The 19979-nt window shown below is 48.9% G+C and overlaps 5 protein-coding genes across 5 annotated transcripts; 3 read left to right on the top strand and 2 right to left on the bottom strand.

Annotated features, from left to right (window-relative positions):
- Nucleotides 1–46: 46 nt before the first annotated feature.
- Nucleotides 47–2614, bottom strand: RAD15 (TFIIH/NER complex ATP-dependent 5'-3' DNA helicase subunit RAD3; the record flags this gene model as incomplete). The annotated part of the gene is made up of 5 exons (XM_033565331.1): nucleotides 47–1846; nucleotides 1906–2022; nucleotides 2076–2184; nucleotides 2258–2533; nucleotides 2598–2614. The coding sequence occupies 5 exons, from the start codon at nucleotides 2612–2614 to the stop codon at nucleotides 47–49; spliced, it is 2319 nt and encodes a 772-aa protein (XP_033431088.1).
- A 353-nt stretch (nucleotides 2615–2967) lies between these two features.
- On the top strand, nucleotides 2968–8231 carry ATNIH1004_000622 (ubiquitin-protein ligase RKR1; the record flags this gene model as incomplete). The annotated part of the gene is made up of 9 exons (XM_033565330.1): nucleotides 2968–3267; nucleotides 3333–3726; nucleotides 3781–5509; nucleotides 5560–6383; nucleotides 6431–6847; nucleotides 6899–7272; nucleotides 7332–7631; nucleotides 7688–8168; nucleotides 8224–8231. 9 exons carry the CDS (start codon nucleotides 2968–2970, stop codon nucleotides 8229–8231), a joined length of 4827 nt encoding a protein of 1608 aa, XP_033431087.1.
- A 1707-nt stretch (nucleotides 8232–9938) lies between these two features.
- On the top strand, nucleotides 9939–11131 carry ppm1 (protein C-terminal leucine carboxyl O-methyltransferase ppm1; the record flags this gene model as incomplete). Its single annotated transcript, XM_033565329.1, has 2 exons — nucleotides 9939–10197; nucleotides 10254–11131. The coding sequence occupies 2 exons, from the start codon at nucleotides 9939–9941 to the stop codon at nucleotides 11129–11131; spliced, it is 1137 nt and encodes a 378-aa protein (XP_033431086.1).
- A 1157-nt stretch (nucleotides 11132–12288) lies between these two features.
- Nucleotides 12289–15511, top strand: ATNIH1004_000620 (uncharacterized protein; the record flags this gene model as incomplete). Its single annotated transcript, XM_033565328.1, has 5 exons — nucleotides 12289–12621; nucleotides 12672–12907; nucleotides 12962–13831; nucleotides 14213–14264; nucleotides 14318–15511. The coding sequence occupies 5 exons, from the start codon at nucleotides 12289–12291 to the stop codon at nucleotides 15509–15511; spliced, it is 2685 nt and encodes an 894-aa protein (XP_033431085.1).
- Nucleotides 15512–15821: 310 nt separating this feature from the next.
- On the bottom strand, nucleotides 15822–18405 carry ATNIH1004_000619 (putative MFS transporter; the record flags this gene model as incomplete). Its single annotated transcript, XM_033565327.1, has 5 exons — nucleotides 15822–16485; nucleotides 16535–16833; nucleotides 16887–17068; nucleotides 17123–17844; nucleotides 18338–18405. The coding sequence occupies 5 exons, from the start codon at nucleotides 18403–18405 to the stop codon at nucleotides 15822–15824; spliced, it is 1935 nt and encodes a 644-aa protein (XP_033431084.1).
- Nucleotides 18406–19979: the final 1574 nt, after the last annotated feature.

The following is a 19979-nucleotide window of genomic DNA, read 5'->3' as shown; positions in this document are numbered from 1 at the left end:
GCTAAAGTGGAGAATGAAGAGCATATTTATTTCAGTGGAAGAATTATTATGCTCCCTCTGCATCTAGCATCATGAGGTCTTCATCAATGTTATCATCAAATTCGTCCGCACCAGCGGCCACACCGTTGCGAACACCGTTCGCCATATGTTCATTGGCGAGTGTTTCTCGCCGTACCCGTTCTTCCTCCAGCTTTTGCTTTTCTCGATGTTTTTCTAAGTCAGCTAAGCTCCAAGTTGAAATCCCTTCCTGGTCTTTCGCCTTGAAAGGCTGGGCCATGGTACGTAGGAAATTCTTCGCTGTGGCGACGGCCATGTCTGTGCTGAGATTGGTCTCACTTTCTAGCATCGCCTGACTGATCCATTTGGGGAGTTGCGTTCGCTTTTTCTGGAATCGCCTATCGGCGAGAACCATGACGCCGTAGTCGTCTTTACCGCGAAGGACACGGCCCAGACACTGAGCGGCATGCCTCATAGCGTCAAAAGACAGAAAATCGTTTTCTCTGATGCGGTAATTCTCTCGAAGGAATTCGAGACGAGCCTTCAATATGCGGGATTCTGTGTACTGGAACGGAACCCCGATACACAACACGGCACGTCCGTAGTGGTGATCGAAATCGATACCTTCGGAGACTTTCCCTCGTGCCACACAAAATAGAATGGCGCCTCGCCCATTGCAGCATGCTGTTCGATACGTCTCTAATGCGAGTGACGACTCCTGCGCGTCAGGAGTTTCAACAAGAATTAATTTATAATTCCATATCGAGTCTAGAATACCCATGCCTTGCCACATGCTGATGATAGACTCCATGTATAGATATGAGGGGAAAAAGACGACAATTCCGTCGGGCGTAATGCGGGAAAATTCGAGGACGATATTGCCATAATTCCGAACGACGCCTGGGTCATTGCGAATCTGGAACGACGAAGAGATTTGCGCCTGATCCGATCCACGAGTAACAATCATAGGTAAGAAAGACCGACGCGCCAGTGTCATACTGTATGATTCCTGCATAACGGCGGTGAATCCAAGCATTTTCGGGTACATCTCAAGGGGAGATAAGGTTCCAGAAGTAATGATGACCGAGCTAAAACGATCGAACACGGGCTTGATGGCAATGGCAGCATCTAGACAGGTAAAATGCAATATGGGATTCGGCACAGTGGCCGCCTCAGACTCGAACGGTTCTAGGATCAGGAGAAAGCCTTTGTCATAAGTTGAGACTAGAGTTGCAAACGTTGCTACTTCCTGAAGTGGTTGATAATCTTCTATGTTAATAAGTTCTAGGGTCCGTACGAGGGACGTTAGGCGTTCAGCACAAAATCGAAGTGGTTTCCGCTCGATGTAGGTCAGGTCTTTAACGTGAGTAAGGAACGAGGGAGGTGTTTCGGATATGGTATGGGTGACCTTCATTCGAGTCTTGAGGTATTCGATGAATCTTTTGAGAAAGGAGATAAAGTGTTCCGCTCGACGTATGTTCCCTGGAACAGCTTCCTTGAGCAGATCATCTGGCAGGACGGGGTTTGAAATGAATTGATCCTCTTCTCGCGCTTGTTCTGCCTCCTTTAACCCCTCAACAAGCTTCGAATACTCATTTTGAAGTTTCTCCGCATCGGAGCTTTTCATTTCGCTTATTTTGCGTTCCAAATTGCTTGCCCCCCTCGTAGCCTTGCGCAAAGAATCTTCTGTTATATCGATACTGAGGGATTCGATGCAGACGTTGTCAATGTTGTGAGCTTCATCAAAAACCACTATGCAGTCTTTCGAAAATTCCTTTGATACTCTCTCCGCAATCTTTGGGTCGAGGAGATAGTGGTATGAGTAAATTATAACGTTACAAAAGGGCATCTAGTGAAGCATGTTAGCATGGCCAACCATACGTCACTATCCGTGTTGAAGAAATTCACCATTCGTCGTGCTGAGAAATAGGGACATTGCTTGTGCTCTTCGCCGTATTTGAGTAGCCCGTCGAGTGTGAAGACACCGGGAGGCACGAGGTTGTGGGGTTCGAGAAGATCAAGATTCTATGAAATAAGCTATAGCTCGTCCCAACCATGTACAGTCCAATCCCACATACCTCGTGGTAGATGCAAAGCTCAACATCTTCGCCTTTCTCTTTCTTTTCTTTGACAAATCCCGCTGTTAAGCTCCGACACCTCGCATCGACCACTGTGCCACTCTTCTCTCTTTTGACTGACGGATGAAGACACAGGTTCTTCCGACTGGTAAGACCTAGAGCACGAAAAATCCTCCTCGTACCCAATTTGTTGAGAACGAAATTTCATTAACGCCTTCAACTCTGCCAAAGCCTTTTCGATTTCCGACATCGTACGAGAGCAATAGATGAGCTTCCTATGCTCCGGATAGTGTAGCTGGTAGGCAACAATCAATGACAACAAGGAAACGGTCTTTCCGGTACCCGAAGGCATCTCCAGAACGGCACGACCCCCAGCATCGAGGGTCTTTTTGAGGTCGCACATGTAGGCATATTGCTCGGGATATATACGAGGGTACGGGAAGAGAACGGGGAGGTCACTGGAGGGAAAACCAAGGCTGTTAGGAAGTCTGATGGGCTGCAGTTTAATAACTAAATACTCACTCAATGAAAAACTTCATTGTGACGGGCGAACGTGGTGTTCCAGACTGGACAGCAGCTGCGAGAGGAAGCTCTCACTTGTAGGGCGCGGCCAGATTCGCGCCGCATTTGCCCGTTCAGGCGATCGATGACACCAGATCACGTGACATTCCCGATAGAGACGCCGATTATCTATCAAGCCGCTTTGAGCATTCGAAAAGTGTACAATTCTCTGAGCCACAGTTGACGGGGCTCTTTGCGATGAACGCCCCTCCAGATTGGTTAATTCTTTTACAGTAACTGGGAGCCACTGAATCTTTGACCTTCGTTCGAAAACACCCCTCAATTATCCACTCATTTGGTCAAGTAGCTATCCCACTTACCCCACATTATTATGAGTAAAAAGTTCAAATCCCAGGCGTCAAGCAGTCGTGCTGCTGCTGGTGCTTTTGGCACATTTGGAGGCTTCTCGGGTTCCTTTTCGACCGAGGGGAAGGAACCATCTTCCCTTACTTTTGTTTCGGAGCCGCCTGACCTTTCGCGCATATCAGAGGCGCAAATAGCAATTGCCTTCAAGAACTTCTTAAAAAAGGACGAGGTCACGAGAACACGATCATTAGATGACCTGAACGACCATGTTTCTGGTATAGAAAGCCAGAATGGAACTCTCGATGATGGGTTCTTGGAGGCTTGGGTGAGTGCCTATTTTTCACCGCGCAGAATGGAGCAATAAGTTAAGTTAGGCTCATTGCATGGCAGGTAAAAATATATCCCCGGGCATCGATCGACCTCTCCCGTAGAGTGAGGCAGACATCTCATTCTATCCAGGGATCAGTTTCGTCCCTGGTAGGGAAGCGGATTGCCCGCTTTTTGCCCAAGGCCGTCGGGCCATGGCTTGCGGGAATCTATGACAATGACAGACCAGTGCATCTCTCGGCTTTAGAGTCATTCACGCGGGTGTTTTCGACAGATGAGAAGAGGAAAAACGTGTGGAAGATATACCAGACTTCGATTCTCGATTTTGTAGACGACGTCATTCTTCAACAAACCCCCCAAACTTTGAGTGATGAACGAACAGTAAAGCCGGATGATGCGGAGGCGAAGTATGCTCGCGTCGTAGGGACTGGAATTTTGCTATTCAACCGAATTATAGGTATGCCTGCCCCTTGCGTCCCGCCGAAGCTGTCATATCTTACCATCGATATAGGCAATTCAACCCACGAAGATCTTGAAAAAGATCTGACCACTGTCAAAAATCTGCTCACTAGCAAATCACTGTGGGCTCTGTGCTATCATGAAGACCCCTTTGTTCGCAGATCCATATATACACTGATTCGCTCTGCAGTTGCCAAGTGGCCTGAGGAGCTTGATTGGAAATTCGTAAGCGCAGCCTTGGTTGGAAAGTCGTTACACGCTTCGCAATTAGGCTCGTCCTCGGAGCTATCCGAATCTATATTACAAGTAACATTTGCAAGACCGCAAATATGGACTGATGATTATTCTGGGAAGTCTTCCTCGTCGAAGAGATTACTTCAGTATATACAAAAAGGCTCACAAGGAGGCGCAAGTTCATTTTGGACAAATCTATATCAGTTACTGCAGATAGTCCCACTACAAATCCTGCCAAAGAACGATTCACAACCTGTCGGTGAAGCCAGTATCGGGCTATCAAGTGCGATCTCTCTGGCAGAGTCATTCCAAGAAGGGCTGAATTCAAGAGATGAGCCTCGACAAAACAGAGGAGTTGCCTGGAAGGCTTATGTTGATACTGGCATGTGGCTTGCCAATCTGTTACCTGCAGATGATAAAGGCAAATTCCTACGCGAACGGTTGTCTCCTATATTGCTACAACATGTCAGACCGGAGCACGAAGGGTCTCAATGGTCACTCCCTGCCCAATCAGCTGAAAATATTTGCACTGATTATGTTATCGGTTTGATCTCACACGGCCACGAAAGTGAAATGGAAAGGTTATGGGCAGAACTATCTGAAAAGTTACTTGAAACCGTTAAACTATCTTCTCCTGAACAATCGAAGGACTTCAGATCATCACAGGATGAGGTATGCTCTCAGGCCAAACGTTTCTTTGCTTTGGACACGGTGATTCTTTCGCGGGCCGCTGGGACAGATGGTGAGAAGCAGGTGTCTTCTCTTTTTGAGAAGACGAATATGCCACTACTTGACAGTTGCCTGCAAGTCCTCCAGACTCGAAATGGCAAACCATATGGAGCGGCTGCGGTGGTCGAAGAAATGGTCAACAACGTTCCACAGATTGCTCAAACCTCTCAAGCTCTGGTAGATTTCGTCAAAGATGACGCCCCAGAGTTTCTGTTCTCGCCATCTGCGGACCACCTTATTTCAATTATCTTATCATGTCGTTCTTGGGATGGGTTTGGCTCGAGCTTTGAGAAGATCATAGAAAGGGTGGCAAAATCAGAACCAGAGTCCTCGAATGCGCATGCCGTTCAAAAGTTACTTTCCACTATCAACTTCAACGAGATGGATGGGAAAAGCGTGCTTGGCTCATTGATCATGCGTGCCCTAGAACAGGCCTGTAAAGGGAGCAGCCTGCATTGGTCGATTGTCATTGCTGTTCTCCAGAACCAGACGTCTCATGGAGAAATGACTGATTTAATATTTCTGTCAATAATAGATGCCTTGTCTGAGGAAAGCAAATCTTTTCATACGCTGCAAGGACTTTCTCAGGTTGCCAACTCTGTTCCAACCGCTCTCAGGGGCTTTCAAAGCGGACCACACGGCTCCAAATTGACTGGAAAGTTGCATTTCCTTGCTGAATCCCCCTCAGAAGATGTAGGAAGTTTTGCGGAGTCATTGATCAAGGCCCTGAAAAAATCGGTTGTTGGTGAAACAAGTGCCCGGTCGAGTCTTGAGATTCTCCAGCACAACTTTGATTTTGCCAATGACGAGTCTCTCTCGTAAGTGAAGAACAAAATAGAGAAAGGGTGATTACTAACTCTAGTAAAAGGATCGAATCTCTACTCAGGATCGCAGAAGAGCTGTTGCAAAGTGCTAAATCTGAGGATATCGGTCAGCTAGCAAAGGATATTCTACCTGCACGCCAGACTTGGGAAAAAGCTCTCAGCCCTTTCCTCGAGCTCCCTCCTCGGCGATCAACTGCAGTCACAAACCCTCTGGGGGGGACTGTGTATCTTGTGGATCGTGAGTTGTCGGACGACTTTTGGAGACTCTACGAGAGCGTCCCACGCGATTCGAGCCAATGTTCGTCGGCCTTCCGACTGACCTACTTTACCACCAAAATCCTCTCTTTGTTTGACTTCTCCAGACATCTCGGCACGGACCAGCTTGAAACCCTCTTTTACAACCTTCCTCTTGCTATCCAGTTGATTGACGATGACTTAAGTATCGAAAACTGTAATGGAATAACTGGATTAGTGCTTCCTGAGCAACGAAAAGAGTACATGGAAATTGTCAATGATGGTCGAAAGTTGATAAGAGAGTGGGTTCATTCAAAAGAAGCGTTTGCCTCTACGGTCACCCAGTTTTGGGAGAGTAAGCTTGAAGGGCTTAAAGGGACTTCGCCTTTGGACTATCGGATCGGAGAAGCCTTCGTCAAAACCCTGGCTAGTGTTGATTCATCAAACAAATCCAAATCTCCCGATGAGCTTGCCGACTTATGTAAAAGTGTCCGGACAGCAAACACCATTCGTACAGCTTCTTGGGTAGCGGTTTTGCGGCAATCAATTCTTACCACACCTTCCGGGACGCGGCTTTGCAACGAGCTTGTTGCAGACTCCACGGGTCTAAAGCCCGAGGATGAGAGAGGAGACGGTTTGTAGCAGATAATTGCTTATGGCTTTCCGCTAATATATATGTAGGTCTCCGAAAGTTGTCGTTGCTGAACCTTCTGTTGGGGGCGGAGGAAAATGCTGCTGCTTCCATCCCAACCCAACGCTTGGTCTTCTTGGTCAAACATCTTATACAGTGTCTTCAGTCCGAGCGTGCAACTCTCAATGTCAAGGCTGAAATCTTACAAAGCTTGACATTTGTCCTTCCCTGTATTCAAGAGATGTACGGCTCCCACTGGCAAGAGTGTGTGGAGATCCTCAGCAGCATCTGGCAAGACACAAATGGCAGCGACGAAGCTTTGCCCGTGCTCCTGTCTTCATTCAGACTTCTTGGCTGCTTGAAGTCGATCGTAGGCAATGAAGAAAGCAACGATGATATGAAAGATGTTTGGTCAGATCAGAAAGCAGTACTATGCAATAAGTTGACATCAACTTTGCGAAAATTTGGTTAGTCCATACCCATGCTCCATGCGATCATGTCAGTCACTAACAATGAAGACTCTTCGACCACTTTTCACCAACCTCGTGATGTCACCGTTGACCTTCTGTGCCGTCTACTTAACGTCATACCGACTGAAAGCCTTGAGAATGTGAACAAGGTTTTCCCTCTTTTGACGGCACACAGTCAAGCCGTCCAACGGGCTGCGTACACCATTCTCCATCGATATATTCCTAACGTGCAAGAGCAAATGTCATTTGACGTGGCATTATCTAAGTCGACAGTGAGGTTACCAGATGAACTCATGTCCCTGCTACTTGAAGCACCAACTATAGCCTCGATATCCCTTTCCTATGACGACGATAGAACTTGGGCGAATATCCGATCATATCTTTTAAGCTGGAAAGTGGTGTTTGACCACTTTGTCAATGCGGTGTGTTTGGTGCCACAGCTATTTTAAACAGAACCAAAATTCCGCTGACTATTGACCAGTCTCTTACTGTTCAAGAAAATTACGTATTTAGCATCAAGGAAAATGACACACTGGGTCCACTGCTGGAGTTCATGTTTGACTTCCTCCAAGGCTCCCAAGGCAAAATGGTGGAGGCGTCTAGATTCGATATTCGCACCTTCGAACTGGATCGATCCGAGTCTTACGAAAGGGAGACAGAATGGCTTCTTGTCCATCTGTACTATTTGTGCTTGAGGCATGTAGCAAATATGACCAAGGGTTGGTGGATTGATGCGAAAAAGCGCATCAAAGGGCCAGTGGAGACCTGGACTGAAAAATACGTAAGTTGGACTGGTTCTACTGTTTCTCCGAATGAAAGAACTGATCAAACCTTTAGATTTCACCGTTGGTCATTGAAGACTCTCTGCGAGGAGTCTCGGAGTGGATGTCAACCCAAGACCCTGATGAAGAACGCGCATTGACGGTGAAGATATCCCATAAGACTGCGGAGATCATCGCTAGTATCCCTGTCGACGAGGAATCACCCCCTGTTGCCTTGTCCATATCTCTGCCGCCCGCATACCCACTACATCCGGCTGTGGTCGTGGGCCGAAGCCGGGTGCTGGTGGATGAGAAGAAGTGGAAGAACTGGCTGCTTGTCATCCAGGGGGTGATCATGTTTTCCAATGGCAGCCTGGTGGATGGACTACTAGCCTTCCGGAAGAATGTTCAAGGAGCATTGAAGGGACAGAGTGAATGTGCCATTTGCTATTCGGTGATTTCCACGGACATGCAGACACCAAACAAGCGATGCGCCACTTGCAAGAACACGTTCCACTCCGTCTGTCTCTACCGATGGTTCAAGAGCAGCAACCAGAGTACGTGTCCATTGTGCCGGAACAACTTTGTCTATGTTTAGGGCGATAGATATAGAGCGGTAGTGTATAGTAATGAAGTGATGCTGCAAGTCAACTGAAGTACGTAGGTAGTAGTTTCAAACTTGTCATTCTCATGCAAATAGGAGGCGTTGGACTGCGTAGAACACTACGAGACTAGTAAATAGGGAGTTAATTAGCCCTTACATAAGTAAACGGGGAGCTTAGTCTTAAGATCGCATGGCATCTTATAAAAGCTCTTTTAAAAAACAAAACCATATACTACCGAAGAAGGCACCCTACGCAAGGACCTTATTAAGAAGAAACTAAGTAGCCTAACTACTACTACGCTTAAAAGCTCGAAGCTACAGCGCGTAAGAACGGAGGACTCAATCTCCTTTACAAAAGTCTCATCATCAATCCCTCTTTGTAATTTTGAAGTGCTTCGAATTCTGCCTTCGGAGTATCTTGGTTCTAGCCATCATGACTACCCTGCCGAGTCCCCGAAGTGCCAGGAGCTGCGGGCTGCGTTACGTGTGCGCCCATAAACCATGTTGCAAGTTTCTTGCACATGCACAGTACTTGATCTATATCAACCGAAGATACCCAAAATCAGTCTCCAGCCCATGAATTTAAACGTGAACTCTCGCTCGAGACTTGGCTTTTGCACTCCATACCCTGCCGCCTTGCTGTCAGATCCTAGTGGCAGCTTTGATCAGAAGGCAGAGATAGAATATTATGATTTTGATACCTTTGAAAATGCCCGACAACGGGCCCGCCTTTCATTATTTTGAACGTTATATCCCCAACTACATTTTCCTGGGAAAATACGAGGAGAGTGGCGTCCCAGGGTCTCCTGTCAGAAAACCGGCCCTTTTTTTGTCCCTCTCAAATTCTCCCATCATACACATTGGACTTGGCTTCTAACGCAAGAGTCAGCATTGGCGATGTGCCTTGCGTAGGCCTATTCCAGCATACCTATCCTCAGTTTGGAACAACATGCGCTCTTCGGGTCTAGGGTATCCGCAAGCGAAAGCCATCATTTATAACAATCTTAACACCACAGACAGTCACATGCTTCGAGGTAATGGTTGCCCTAAGCTTGATTATAGCGCAACGAAGGCGAGCCCGCTTCATTCAGCATATGACTGCGCCGGTATTTCTAGCCCACTTCCCAGTCCCTGAATAGGTTTCTAATTAAGATCCTACAGGCTTTTCTCTTCTCTTTCATGGGATTCCAGCATGCTCCACTGTTCGACGCATACTTTGACTGCAGCACTCTGGTGGTGTGTCCGACCAAGGTCTTTGATCTTCGCAAGGATGAGGTGGTTTTCAAAAAATTTGCGCAGTGGTATTTTAGAAAGCCAACTGGAAATACTAAGGCATTTTAGTAGCTGTGCTTGAGGCTTTCTCTGAAAGATGTTTCCTGTTTTGGTGGCATATATCGGGATCGGAATTTCGGATCGGGCTTTCTGCTTGGGCGTTTTTTATATTTCTCTTTTCTACTTATTTTTCGGAGCTCTGCTTATGGAATTTATATTCTTATCCGCTGGATAAGTTACAATCAGGTCAGTAATTTCAGTGCCTGTTTTTATTTGGACGGGCAAAGAAGGTGAAGTTGGGTGAGGTTAGTACCTTAAGGCATTGGAGGTGGAGTAAATTGCATACTGTATTATACAGGTAATTTGATACATTTGGTATGCGGAATTACGCCATCAGCCAAACCATCACACAGCCAAAGCTTCCTCCCGCCGTAAGATTCGACTTGAGGACATGTCGGCTTCGCAGATCCCAAACCTCAACACTCTCCGTCGAGGCGGTGGCCGTGGTCGTTCCGGGGGTCGTGGACTTTCTCGAGATGGTGCTGGACCCAGGCCCAGTGCAGGCAAAGACCGAGTGGTACAGGGCACCGACAATGACGCCAGTGTTTCCCGGTTGAGTGCGGTGGGCGTTGGTTATCTGGAAGATCCGTTTGCCAGGGGATTAACACCGCCTGGTTTGGAGACCAGACGGTTGCCCATAATTAATAGAGGTGCAACCTCCCCCTTGTGGATGCTCTGTATACCGGACGATTAACATCAGTCATAGGGACCTACGTCCGTACGGCCGCAATCGACCAGCTCGTCCATCGGTTCCTCTCCCAAACCCCCGAACAGAAGAAGCAGATTATTTCTTTAGGAGCTGGCTCCGACACCCGGGCCTTCCGACTGCTGTCGATGCAGCCGCGGCCGGATCTGATCTATCACGAGATTGATTTCGCGGTCAACACAGCCGCCAAGATTAGGTTTATTCGCTCGACGCCTCGGCTCCAACAAATGCTGGGAATTGGACGACCGGAAGATGTCACGATATCCGACGCAGGGGATGCGCTACATTCGACGGTCTATCACCTCCACCCACTCGACCTACGATTCTTGAAGCGCTCGCCGGATACAACAGAAGCACCGGATGCTGATCAACGACCTTACTTGCGGGAAGTCGAGGCGACGCTCCCTACACTCCTGATATCCGAATGCTGTTTGGTCTATCTCTCACCCAGCGAAGCCGCCGATGTGGTCGGCTTTTTCACACAAACTCTGTTTCCCAGCCATGTCCCGCTCGGCTTGGTCCTATATGAGCCGATCCGTCCCGACGACGCCTTCGGTCGTACCATGGTATCCAACCTTGCGACGCGAGGCATCCACCTGCAAACTCTGCACCAGTATGCGTCGTTAGGGGCGCAGCGACAACGGCTGCAGGATCAGGGGTTTGACGGGGGCCAAGCCGCGGCGGACGTGCATTTCATCTGGGAACGGTGGGTGAGCGACGCGGAGAAGGAACGAGTAGCGGGGCTAGAAATGCTGGACGAGATAGAAGAGTGGAACTTGCTAGCGCAACATTACTGCATTGCATGGGCATGGCGAGGAAGAATCGGAGGAGGGTTTGAGGGATGGAGGGATTTTGATAGCCAAGAGAGGGGGAATTAGTGATTGAAGCCTTGGCTTTTTTTGTTCCCCGTCCTTAGGCATTTTCACCAAGTGATATGCCCTGGTATGGGGTCTACCCTTATACCATCACATAAGCATGCACTACCACATAACTAAGTTACTCCGTACTGGGTACGGAACTCGCACGGTCAGAATTGGAGCTGCGGATTTCTGGGACCGATCTGACGTGACTATTGCTACCCCAATGGACCTCCCCGATCGAGTAAGTCTTTACTATACCTAAGACTAGGGACTACTACTAGTACGACAGAGAGACAGATAGGCAAGGGTAGTCTTCTCAAGAATACCAAGCCTTGGTATGAACTCGGCGAACAGAAATTTTGGACCATCGACTAATGGTATGCCCCCCTTTTTTTTTTCCTTGTGCGACGTGGCAGTCAAATTCGGTTGTTTTGCCGACATGACATTACTGATCACGTTGCAGATGGCCATCTAAGTTCTGACTTGTTGAATATTGGATAGTAATCGACGCCAATCAGAAGGCCACTCACACCATATATTGGCAAAAGGAGAACAACCCTGATCTCCCTCCGTCCAATCATAATGCCTATCAAGCTTATCCATCGGATCAAGTGGGGCTATGGGTCTTGAATAGTCAGGGCTTCTGGCCATTGATTGGTTGAACCCCTCACTATGTCCCCAGCGACTCTCCCGAATTGAGCAAAACGGGTCCAAATAGCCTCGAGGCCGTCCCAATCAGGGAATCCCGTGAGCAAGTAGTAGGGAGATGGTACTCAGTAAGGCTTGGGGAGATGTACCTTCTCGGTGAGTGCCTGCCTACTCCGTACTTGGTGAGTAGAAGTATTTCCACCTGGCCTGCCTTCTACCTTCTCTTTTCTTTCTTTCGTTTCTCGAGGGTGTGATCCGTCGCTGTGGCCGTTCTTTTCCATCGGGCCGTCCATTCATTCATTCATTCATTCATTCATTCATTCATTCATTCATTCATTCATTGCTTCGTGACTCCTTCACACTCTCGTTTGGGATCTATCTGACCCTAGTCTTTCGTTTTATTGTGGCATTCCTCGATCACCAAGGATCCATTCATTCGCCACAAATATATACCAATCGATACATACAGTCCTTCGTTGGATCATATTTCTATAGATATATCACAAGTCGTGCACATAACTGCTACCATGAAGCTCACCATGATCTCACGCGTGGCAGCGTTTGGCCTCTTCGTCGCTGTGGAAGCAGTCAAGCATGGCCATCTTCACAATTTGCGCCATCACCATTCTGCCACCGAAACCGAAATCGACACACCCCTGGAGAAGAGAGGAGGTTCCTGTGAATTCCCCTCGGATGCAGGATTGGTTTCTATCACTCCAAAGATGATGAACGGCGGCTGGGCTATGAGCCCCGATCAGCCCTGTAAGCCGGGAAGCTACTGTCCCTATGCTTGTCCCCCGGGCCAGGTGTCGATGCAGTGGGATCCAAAGGCGACGTCGTACAGCTACCCGATGTCGATGGTAAGCACTATGAGTTCTATGAACGGTACCAATATTGACAAGATGACTAGAACGGCGGTCTATACTGCGACAAAGACGGCAAAATCAAGAAACCATTCCCGGATCGCCCATACTGCAAGGACGGCACGGGTGCGGTGGGTGTGCGCAACAAGTGCAAAGGAGGCGATGTCTCGTTCTGTCAGACCGTTCTGCCTGGAAACGAGGCCATGTTGATCCCGACCCTGGTGCAGGAAATGGCGACTCTCGCCGTGCCGGATCCCAGCTACTGGGTTGAGACTGCTGCCCAGTAAGTGGTGGAGAAGTCTCCATTTCTGTTCACCTTGCTGATTTGGAACATTAGTTTCTATATCAACCCGCCAGGCTATGGCACCGAGGACGCCTGTGTTTGGGGCACGTCGTCCAACCCGATTGGCAACTGGTCGCCATATGTAGCGGGTGCGAATACAGACAGTGATGGCAGCACATTTCTTAAGATTGGGTGGAACCCGATTTATCTGGAGCCGGCAACGCCGTTCCGCAACGAGGTGCCTGAGTTTGGTGTTGAAATCGAGTGCGAAGGCGACGGCTGCAATGGACTGCCCTGCAAGATCGATCCCTCCGTCAATAAAGTCAACGAGATGATCGGTAGTAAGGGGGATGGGGCCGGAGGTGCCTCCTTCTGTGTGGTGACAGTGCCGAAGGGCGGGAAGGCTCACATTGTCGTGTTTGATAAAGGTGGTAGCGGCGGCGGTGGTGGAGGTGGATATCCTTCCTCTTCCTCATCTACTGTGTCGGTTTCCACCAGTTCAAGCACCATCCTGAGCAGCAGCACTACTTCCACGACTATCAACAGTAGCACAACCGACTCTAGCAGCACATTCGTTCCATCGACTGCCACATCTACCCCATCCACTACACTCACGACATCTACCATCAGCACACCACCTCCATCACCCACCTCGTCTATGGTTATCTCGACATCCACGCCAGAACCCACTCTGATGCCCTTGCCCAGCCGAACTCCAAGCTCGAGCGCAGTATCAAACCGCTGGCCCGTGAAACAAGCAGGCTATGTTCAGTCATCTCAAGTGATAGTTGAGACGAAAGTCTCTGCATACGCGGGCTCGAAGGAAGAACCTACGGCGACATCGGTCCCGATGAACTCCAACGGCGGCTCTGGTCTGGAGATGTCGCAGTTGGGATTGATCATTGCGGTGATTGCGGCGATATGGTAGGTATTGAGGTAGTCACCGAGACATTTTTCACTTTTTACATTCTTGATATTTTTCATTCTTGATATATTTCATTCTTTATATTATTTTTATTCGACTGGGAAAATTTCCATTCTTTTGACGATTGATGGATTGTATATTGATGATTTGATTTCGGTTATGATGGGTGGATCGAGTGCGTTATTTATTAATTATATATTCAACATAACTTCTTAATTCTTAATCACCTGCCTATATCCAGTAATATAGACGCAGTTCGGGACTGGCTGCCAAACAGAGTATATTGTGGGTCCCGAATCGACAACTGCCTAGCACGTGCCCAAACATGACATTGCATCATCCATCACTCAATAACTACAAACTACTTCGTACACTACCAGGACAGCAGCAAATAAGAGAATCACAATTGAAATGCCCCCCTCACCACAAACAGTACGTTCCCCATATCTCTACTCCTAACAAAATATAGTCACTAACTAACACAGACCAAACTAACTTCCACCCTCCACCTCCTCACCCCGCGTCTACGCCTCTTGCAGAAGAAATCCACCGCCAGCTCTGTGGTACAACGTCGCGAACTCGCCCACCTGCTGTCCGAGGGCCGCGAAGCGAGCGCCCGCATCCGTGTCGAAAATGTCATCGCTACCGATATTTTGGTGGAAGTGCTGGAGATGGTCGAGCTGTATTGCGAGCTACTCCTGGCGCGAGCCAACGTCGTAGATCAGGCCGCGTTCGGCGAGAAGGGAGTCCAGGCTAGGAATCGTGCACGAGAGGTAGCAGTCTCCGAGATGAAAAAACATCAAAGTCAATCTTCCCCCCACCGTGCATCTGGACAGAGTAGCCAAGGACAAGGTCGGGGATCGGGGTTTTCATTTTGGCCGTTTGGAATGAGTAAATCACCCTCTTCTCCATCTACCACTACTGGTGTTACGAAACCTACGGAAGGGAAACGAGAAGGAGATGATTACGATGAGATAAGAGGAGGGGACGAAATAGAGAGCAATTATATCGACTCCGCGTTAGACGAAGCTGCCGCGGCGATATTCTACTCCTGGCCTCGATTCCCGTACGACGTGCGCGAACTCACCATCCTGCGCGGATTACTTGCCGATCGATGGGGGAAGGATTTCATGGCTTTAGCGGCGGATAACAAGTTTCCCGCCAGCGAGGGAGTTAAGGTCCCCGAACGATTGGTGAAGGGATTACGAGCGAAACCACCAAGTACTGAGCTGGTGGATAGCTATCTGAGGGAGATTGCACGGGCGTATGGGGTTTCATGGGGACAGGAGGCCGAGGGGGATCTGGGACAGGCGCCGGAGGAATTCAATGATGGTGATCAAGAAGATGGAAATCAAGGACAGCATGATGGAGGGGATAATACAGGGGATTTACCATCTACAGCTGAAAAAATGCAGAGACGGATATCCGACGCAGCGGAGTTGAACCGGGTGACGCCGCCGAGGGGTCTACAGACGGGGAAAAGCCCCGTGAGTGTGGCGCCACCGGGACCAAGATCAGATAATCCCAATCCACGCGTGAAGGTACCGGATGGAAACGGAAATGGCCAGGAGACGGGGAAGACGTCGGAGATGAGTCCCGCGCATACCAAGTCCAAGAAGAGTGATGCGATTCCCGAGTTGGATGAGTTAACTCGACGATTTGCGGCGCTGAGAAAGTAATCTAGCTTGTGCATTCGTCCGGCTTTGAATATGACTTATGATGACGATTGTCTATGACGAGTTGATTGATCTATGTATTATGTATATACCAGGTAGTTTCTATCGAGTGCTTTGTCTTCATCATACATGGAGTTAGTCCAGTCCATATCTAGAAAAGAGAATGAAAATATCGAAGCTATGCAAGCAATGCTAAAGAAGAGAGTAAATCAACCCGGGCACCACCATGCATGCGTTCCCATATATACATGTACAGGGTGAGTGAAGGATGCGCCATGAAATAGATCGAATATACCATAGTGGAAACCGCCAATCAATGACGAAAGTCCTCTTCTTCTCCCGCAAGGAGAATCTCATGACCGGATCCCTCGTATACGAAGATGGCCGAAATGCATCCCAATATGGATACCAGAGCGATCAACCACCAGGCAAATCCGACCATGCCGATATCCAAACCGTATCCGTACCAGGATCCTGAGAAGATAGGGCCCACGGTACGGAAAGCCGATGACACCGATTGGCCGATTCCGTGAATCGTACCTAGGACCGACGGATGTGGAGAGCAGTTGTTGAGTAAGATGATCGAGGTGGGAAGTGTGAATGTGCGAGCCGTAACTTGTAGGAATAGAACGATGATGATGGAAAACCACACCCATCCGCCGTTGGCCTGTCCAGGGGGTGGGGTGCTGGAAGGGGCAAGGGACATGTAAGGTGCAAACGCATAGGCTAGAGGAAAGAGGGTCAGGAAGTACTGGTAGCTCTTGGCCGTGCCTAGGCGGCTGTTGATGGAGGGATAGATGGTGAACTGCAGTAGCATGCCTATGATCCCCAGAATCGCCGTGGCGAATCCCACGCTCTGAGGCAACATGCCCAACCCTCCCGTAAAAATGAAAGGCAGAGTTCGAGCAGGACGGGCAGGGTCATTGGAGTCGTAGCGAGGTGTGGAGAGGAAAAGCAGCCAGAGGTTGTTGAATGCACTGGCCTGGTCAGCAACGTCACTGCCATATATTCAGCATGCAAACCTACCCCATCTGGAAGTCAAAGAAAGCCTGAGCTAGCAGTGTGCACAGTACATTCTTCGTCCACAGTCTCTGGAAAGGAAGAATGCGAGTGTGCCGAACAGGTTTTTTGGCTTTCTCTTCGAGTTCGTAGCCTTCGGCAGGGCCCCGTCGATGGTTCAATAGAGGGCCCTCTTCATCATAGTCGGCGGAGGGCAATTTATGATAAAGATGTGAAGACGACGGAACCACCGACCTGGCGACGCGGGCGAAGATCCTCTTCATAAACACGCCCAAGCCGGGCTTCCCTTTGCAAGTTTCAAGAGTCTGACCGCGCATAAGCAACGCGCCAGTAAAATCCAATGCGGACATATACCTACCTCTTCCAAGCCTGTTGCCACGCAAGCTGCAGTAAACGAGAGAAAAATGGCGTTGACCAACATGGGTAAGGCATATGGGTACCGGATAAGCCATTGCACACCGGTATGGCCTCCAAAAGAAGAATCCGGGCCGAACAATCGGGGATAACTCTTAACGGGATCCGCAAGCATACCACCCATGACTGTGAACCCGTTAGCCGACTACCACTTCACGTACCGTGCCAATACCTCCTTACTTGGCCCAAACAAGGAAGCGACATTGAATCCAATCGGCAGGATTAAAAATGCCCGGGAATGGTATTTCTTTTCCTTCACATTTTCCGCGACCATCGTCCGGATAATGCCTACTGTACCGTTGATTGCACCGCCAAATGAACGCCAGAACACGGCCTGCGCGAACGACGTCGAGAAGGCAACCCCAAGACATGAGACCGCGGTACCCAGAAGACCAACCAGCAAGACAAACTTCCGCCCTCCCCATTCTGCGTCGGCCACTCGGCCCCAGGGAATAGCGGTGGCAAATTGCGCAGCGGTGAAAGCGCCCTGTAGGATGCCGGCCTGTGTCGATATGTCGGCGTCGGAGAGGTTCTGATCGAAAGATTTCAGCTGATAGAACATGTACGCCTGCAGGGAGGCGATCTGAAGGAAGTCAAAGACGCGACTGAGACTGAGCAACGCCAGCTGTTTCTTCCGGGGCAGGGACATCCAGGTCACAGGGGCTGGACGGGGCGTTGGAGGCCTGGCCGAGAGCTCAGGAGGCGACATGATGACTGCAGGGTGATTTTGCGAACGATTGCGCACATGTCTCGAGAGTTCCATGGAGGTAGTCCTCAAAGCTATGGCGGCGTCGTCTTCCTCGTTGTATCGGATAAAGGAGTCCTCGGACATGTCCCCGAGAGAGAGGTTCGATTCGTGACGACTGCGCTGCTGTGTAGAGGAGACTTCGAGTTTACCGTGACTGCATGCCCAAGAAGTGGCCCGGGTGTGACGCGCATCCCGGGATCTGCTGTTGGTGGGGTTGGACGCAGAGTTGGAGGGATGTAAGGCCGGAGTTGGAGAGGGAAAATAATCGTCCGTAGAAGATTGATGACTAGTTTCTTGGGATGCCGTTCGTGGAACAGGCATCGAAGGTTGAAGTAAAAGAGGATAGTTAAGAACGAATGATATTAATCGGTCCAGGAGGGGAAATGAATGAGGGATGGAATTGGACCGGAAGATGCAAACGACCGACAAAGTAAAAAAGAACGATCGATGGATAAATGATGATAGATAGAATCTAGAGACGAAGTAATGTCTACTGAGTATAAAAGAGGAAGAGAGAGGAAGACGAGGATCAGGAGGTGTATGTTACGATGATAGTGCCTGTTATGTATGTACATGTACATCATTCCTGCGTATTTAGAGTAGGCGCTAGGCGATCAGCAAGGTTGCGTACGACGGCTGCCACTTACATGGTCTTGGCAATGGAGTCTGGCTTGCCCGCCGACGTAATCTTGGTACGTAAATTACCATTCTTCATGACAGATACTACTCCGAATGTCCTCCGTGCAGTATCTCAATCTCGCCCCGGAAAGTTTACACGGAGTCCAACGGAGGATCATTCAATCCTGTAGTCGAGTTCAGAATACATACGACTACACTTACGTCTCTCTACTTCTTCATAGACGGGATTCTGTCTATGGCAAGTAATGGGGTGGTTGATGCATCCCGTCCATCTATCGTCGCCAATGCCACCGTGGTCGGTCTTCCGTCTTAAGTGCGGACTTCTGTCCGTTTAGTAATAATTTATCATCATCATCCCAGTCAGAGTCTCTGACGGCTTTCCTTCCTTAGCCTGGCACGGTATATCCGCAACACAACCCCCACCACACCGCGACGATCATCGCTCCAAGGCGGGGCCCGCGCATCTTACGCGATCTATAACCTACTGTCTAAAACAAAACTAGAAGCAAAAGGAGAACCTTTACCGTAGGTCTCTTTTTAGGGCTGCGACGTCTCGGGTCATGTCTTGCCGGACCTACGTCACTGCCAGCCTCCGGATTTTCGGATGTAGCCCAGGAGACGGTGTTGCTCTCTACCGGAGGAATTGCGAGAAGTTGAAATTCATGTTCTGGAATGTTGGATTAGCCCCATGTAGCTCCAGATGATCGAACAACCTCCCCGGAGATCTTACAAATGATACACGTATGGCGTGACGTAGTCTATATTGTCCTTGCATGTATAGGGAAAACAAGCATACCTGTATCCATGAATCCAGGTGAAGAAACTTTAACAGAACACAATTTCCCCTTACCCATCCCTATTCATTCATAAATGATTCAGTCAAATCACTTTATTGTATGATAACAGAATCTTGCCTATGAGGCTTCTGTGGGTCGATATGATCTGAGGGACGGTATTAGTTTATCTCTTGCCCATGCACCTTTCACTGGCAATGATATTCCAAAGTGTAACTGTCTAGCCAGTCTAACTTGACCCCACTATAAAACGCACCAAAGCACAGAAGAATCCCCATCCGCGAAGAGTATACGTAGTTGACTACGTAGGCCACCAGCGCTAGTGTATGCTCCGGCAGCGCTTGGTCAGCATTTCCATCTAGTTATCTGTGCCAAAGTACTGTGCTTACACATCTGTATTAATACTGCATATACTGTAATATATATACTGTAAATAAATGTAGGTTTGAGTGCTCAGAATGTATGGTTAGCAGTATGCCATCGAAATAAATTAAGCGGACGGTGACCGGCAACTCCGAGTCTCCGACAAGCCTTTCTAAGCCCGAGGCTAACGCTGCCAAGGGGCCCGCCGCCACGTCACGACGGGGACAAGCGCGGTGGACCGCTGCTCACTTGGTCGGGGAATGCACCTACGGAGTGCTCCATACGTACTTGTGGCTGCTCTTTCTCGTCCTCATTTAGGAGATTTACAGATGTTACAGAGCACAGAGAATATGACCCCTTTCTAGATTGGTTCCTTGCTTTTTACCTCCAGATCAGAAGTGCATACCGTTCATAGTGGCTGTGTACATCGGATAAATTGTATCCATACAATATGCTGACCGAATAATGGATTACATCGGTGTCAATATTTTAG

Source organism: Aspergillus tanneri, assembly GCF_003426965.1.
Source record: "Aspergillus tanneri strain NIH1004 chromosome Unknown AapTan_2_pilon_pilon_pilon, whole genome shotgun sequence".
Taxonomy (NCBI): domain Eukaryota; kingdom Fungi; phylum Ascomycota; class Eurotiomycetes; order Eurotiales; family Aspergillaceae; genus Aspergillus; species Aspergillus tanneri.
The sequence above is the reverse complement of the archived record's forward strand: the minus strand, read 5'-3'. Positions and strand labels throughout refer to the sequence as shown.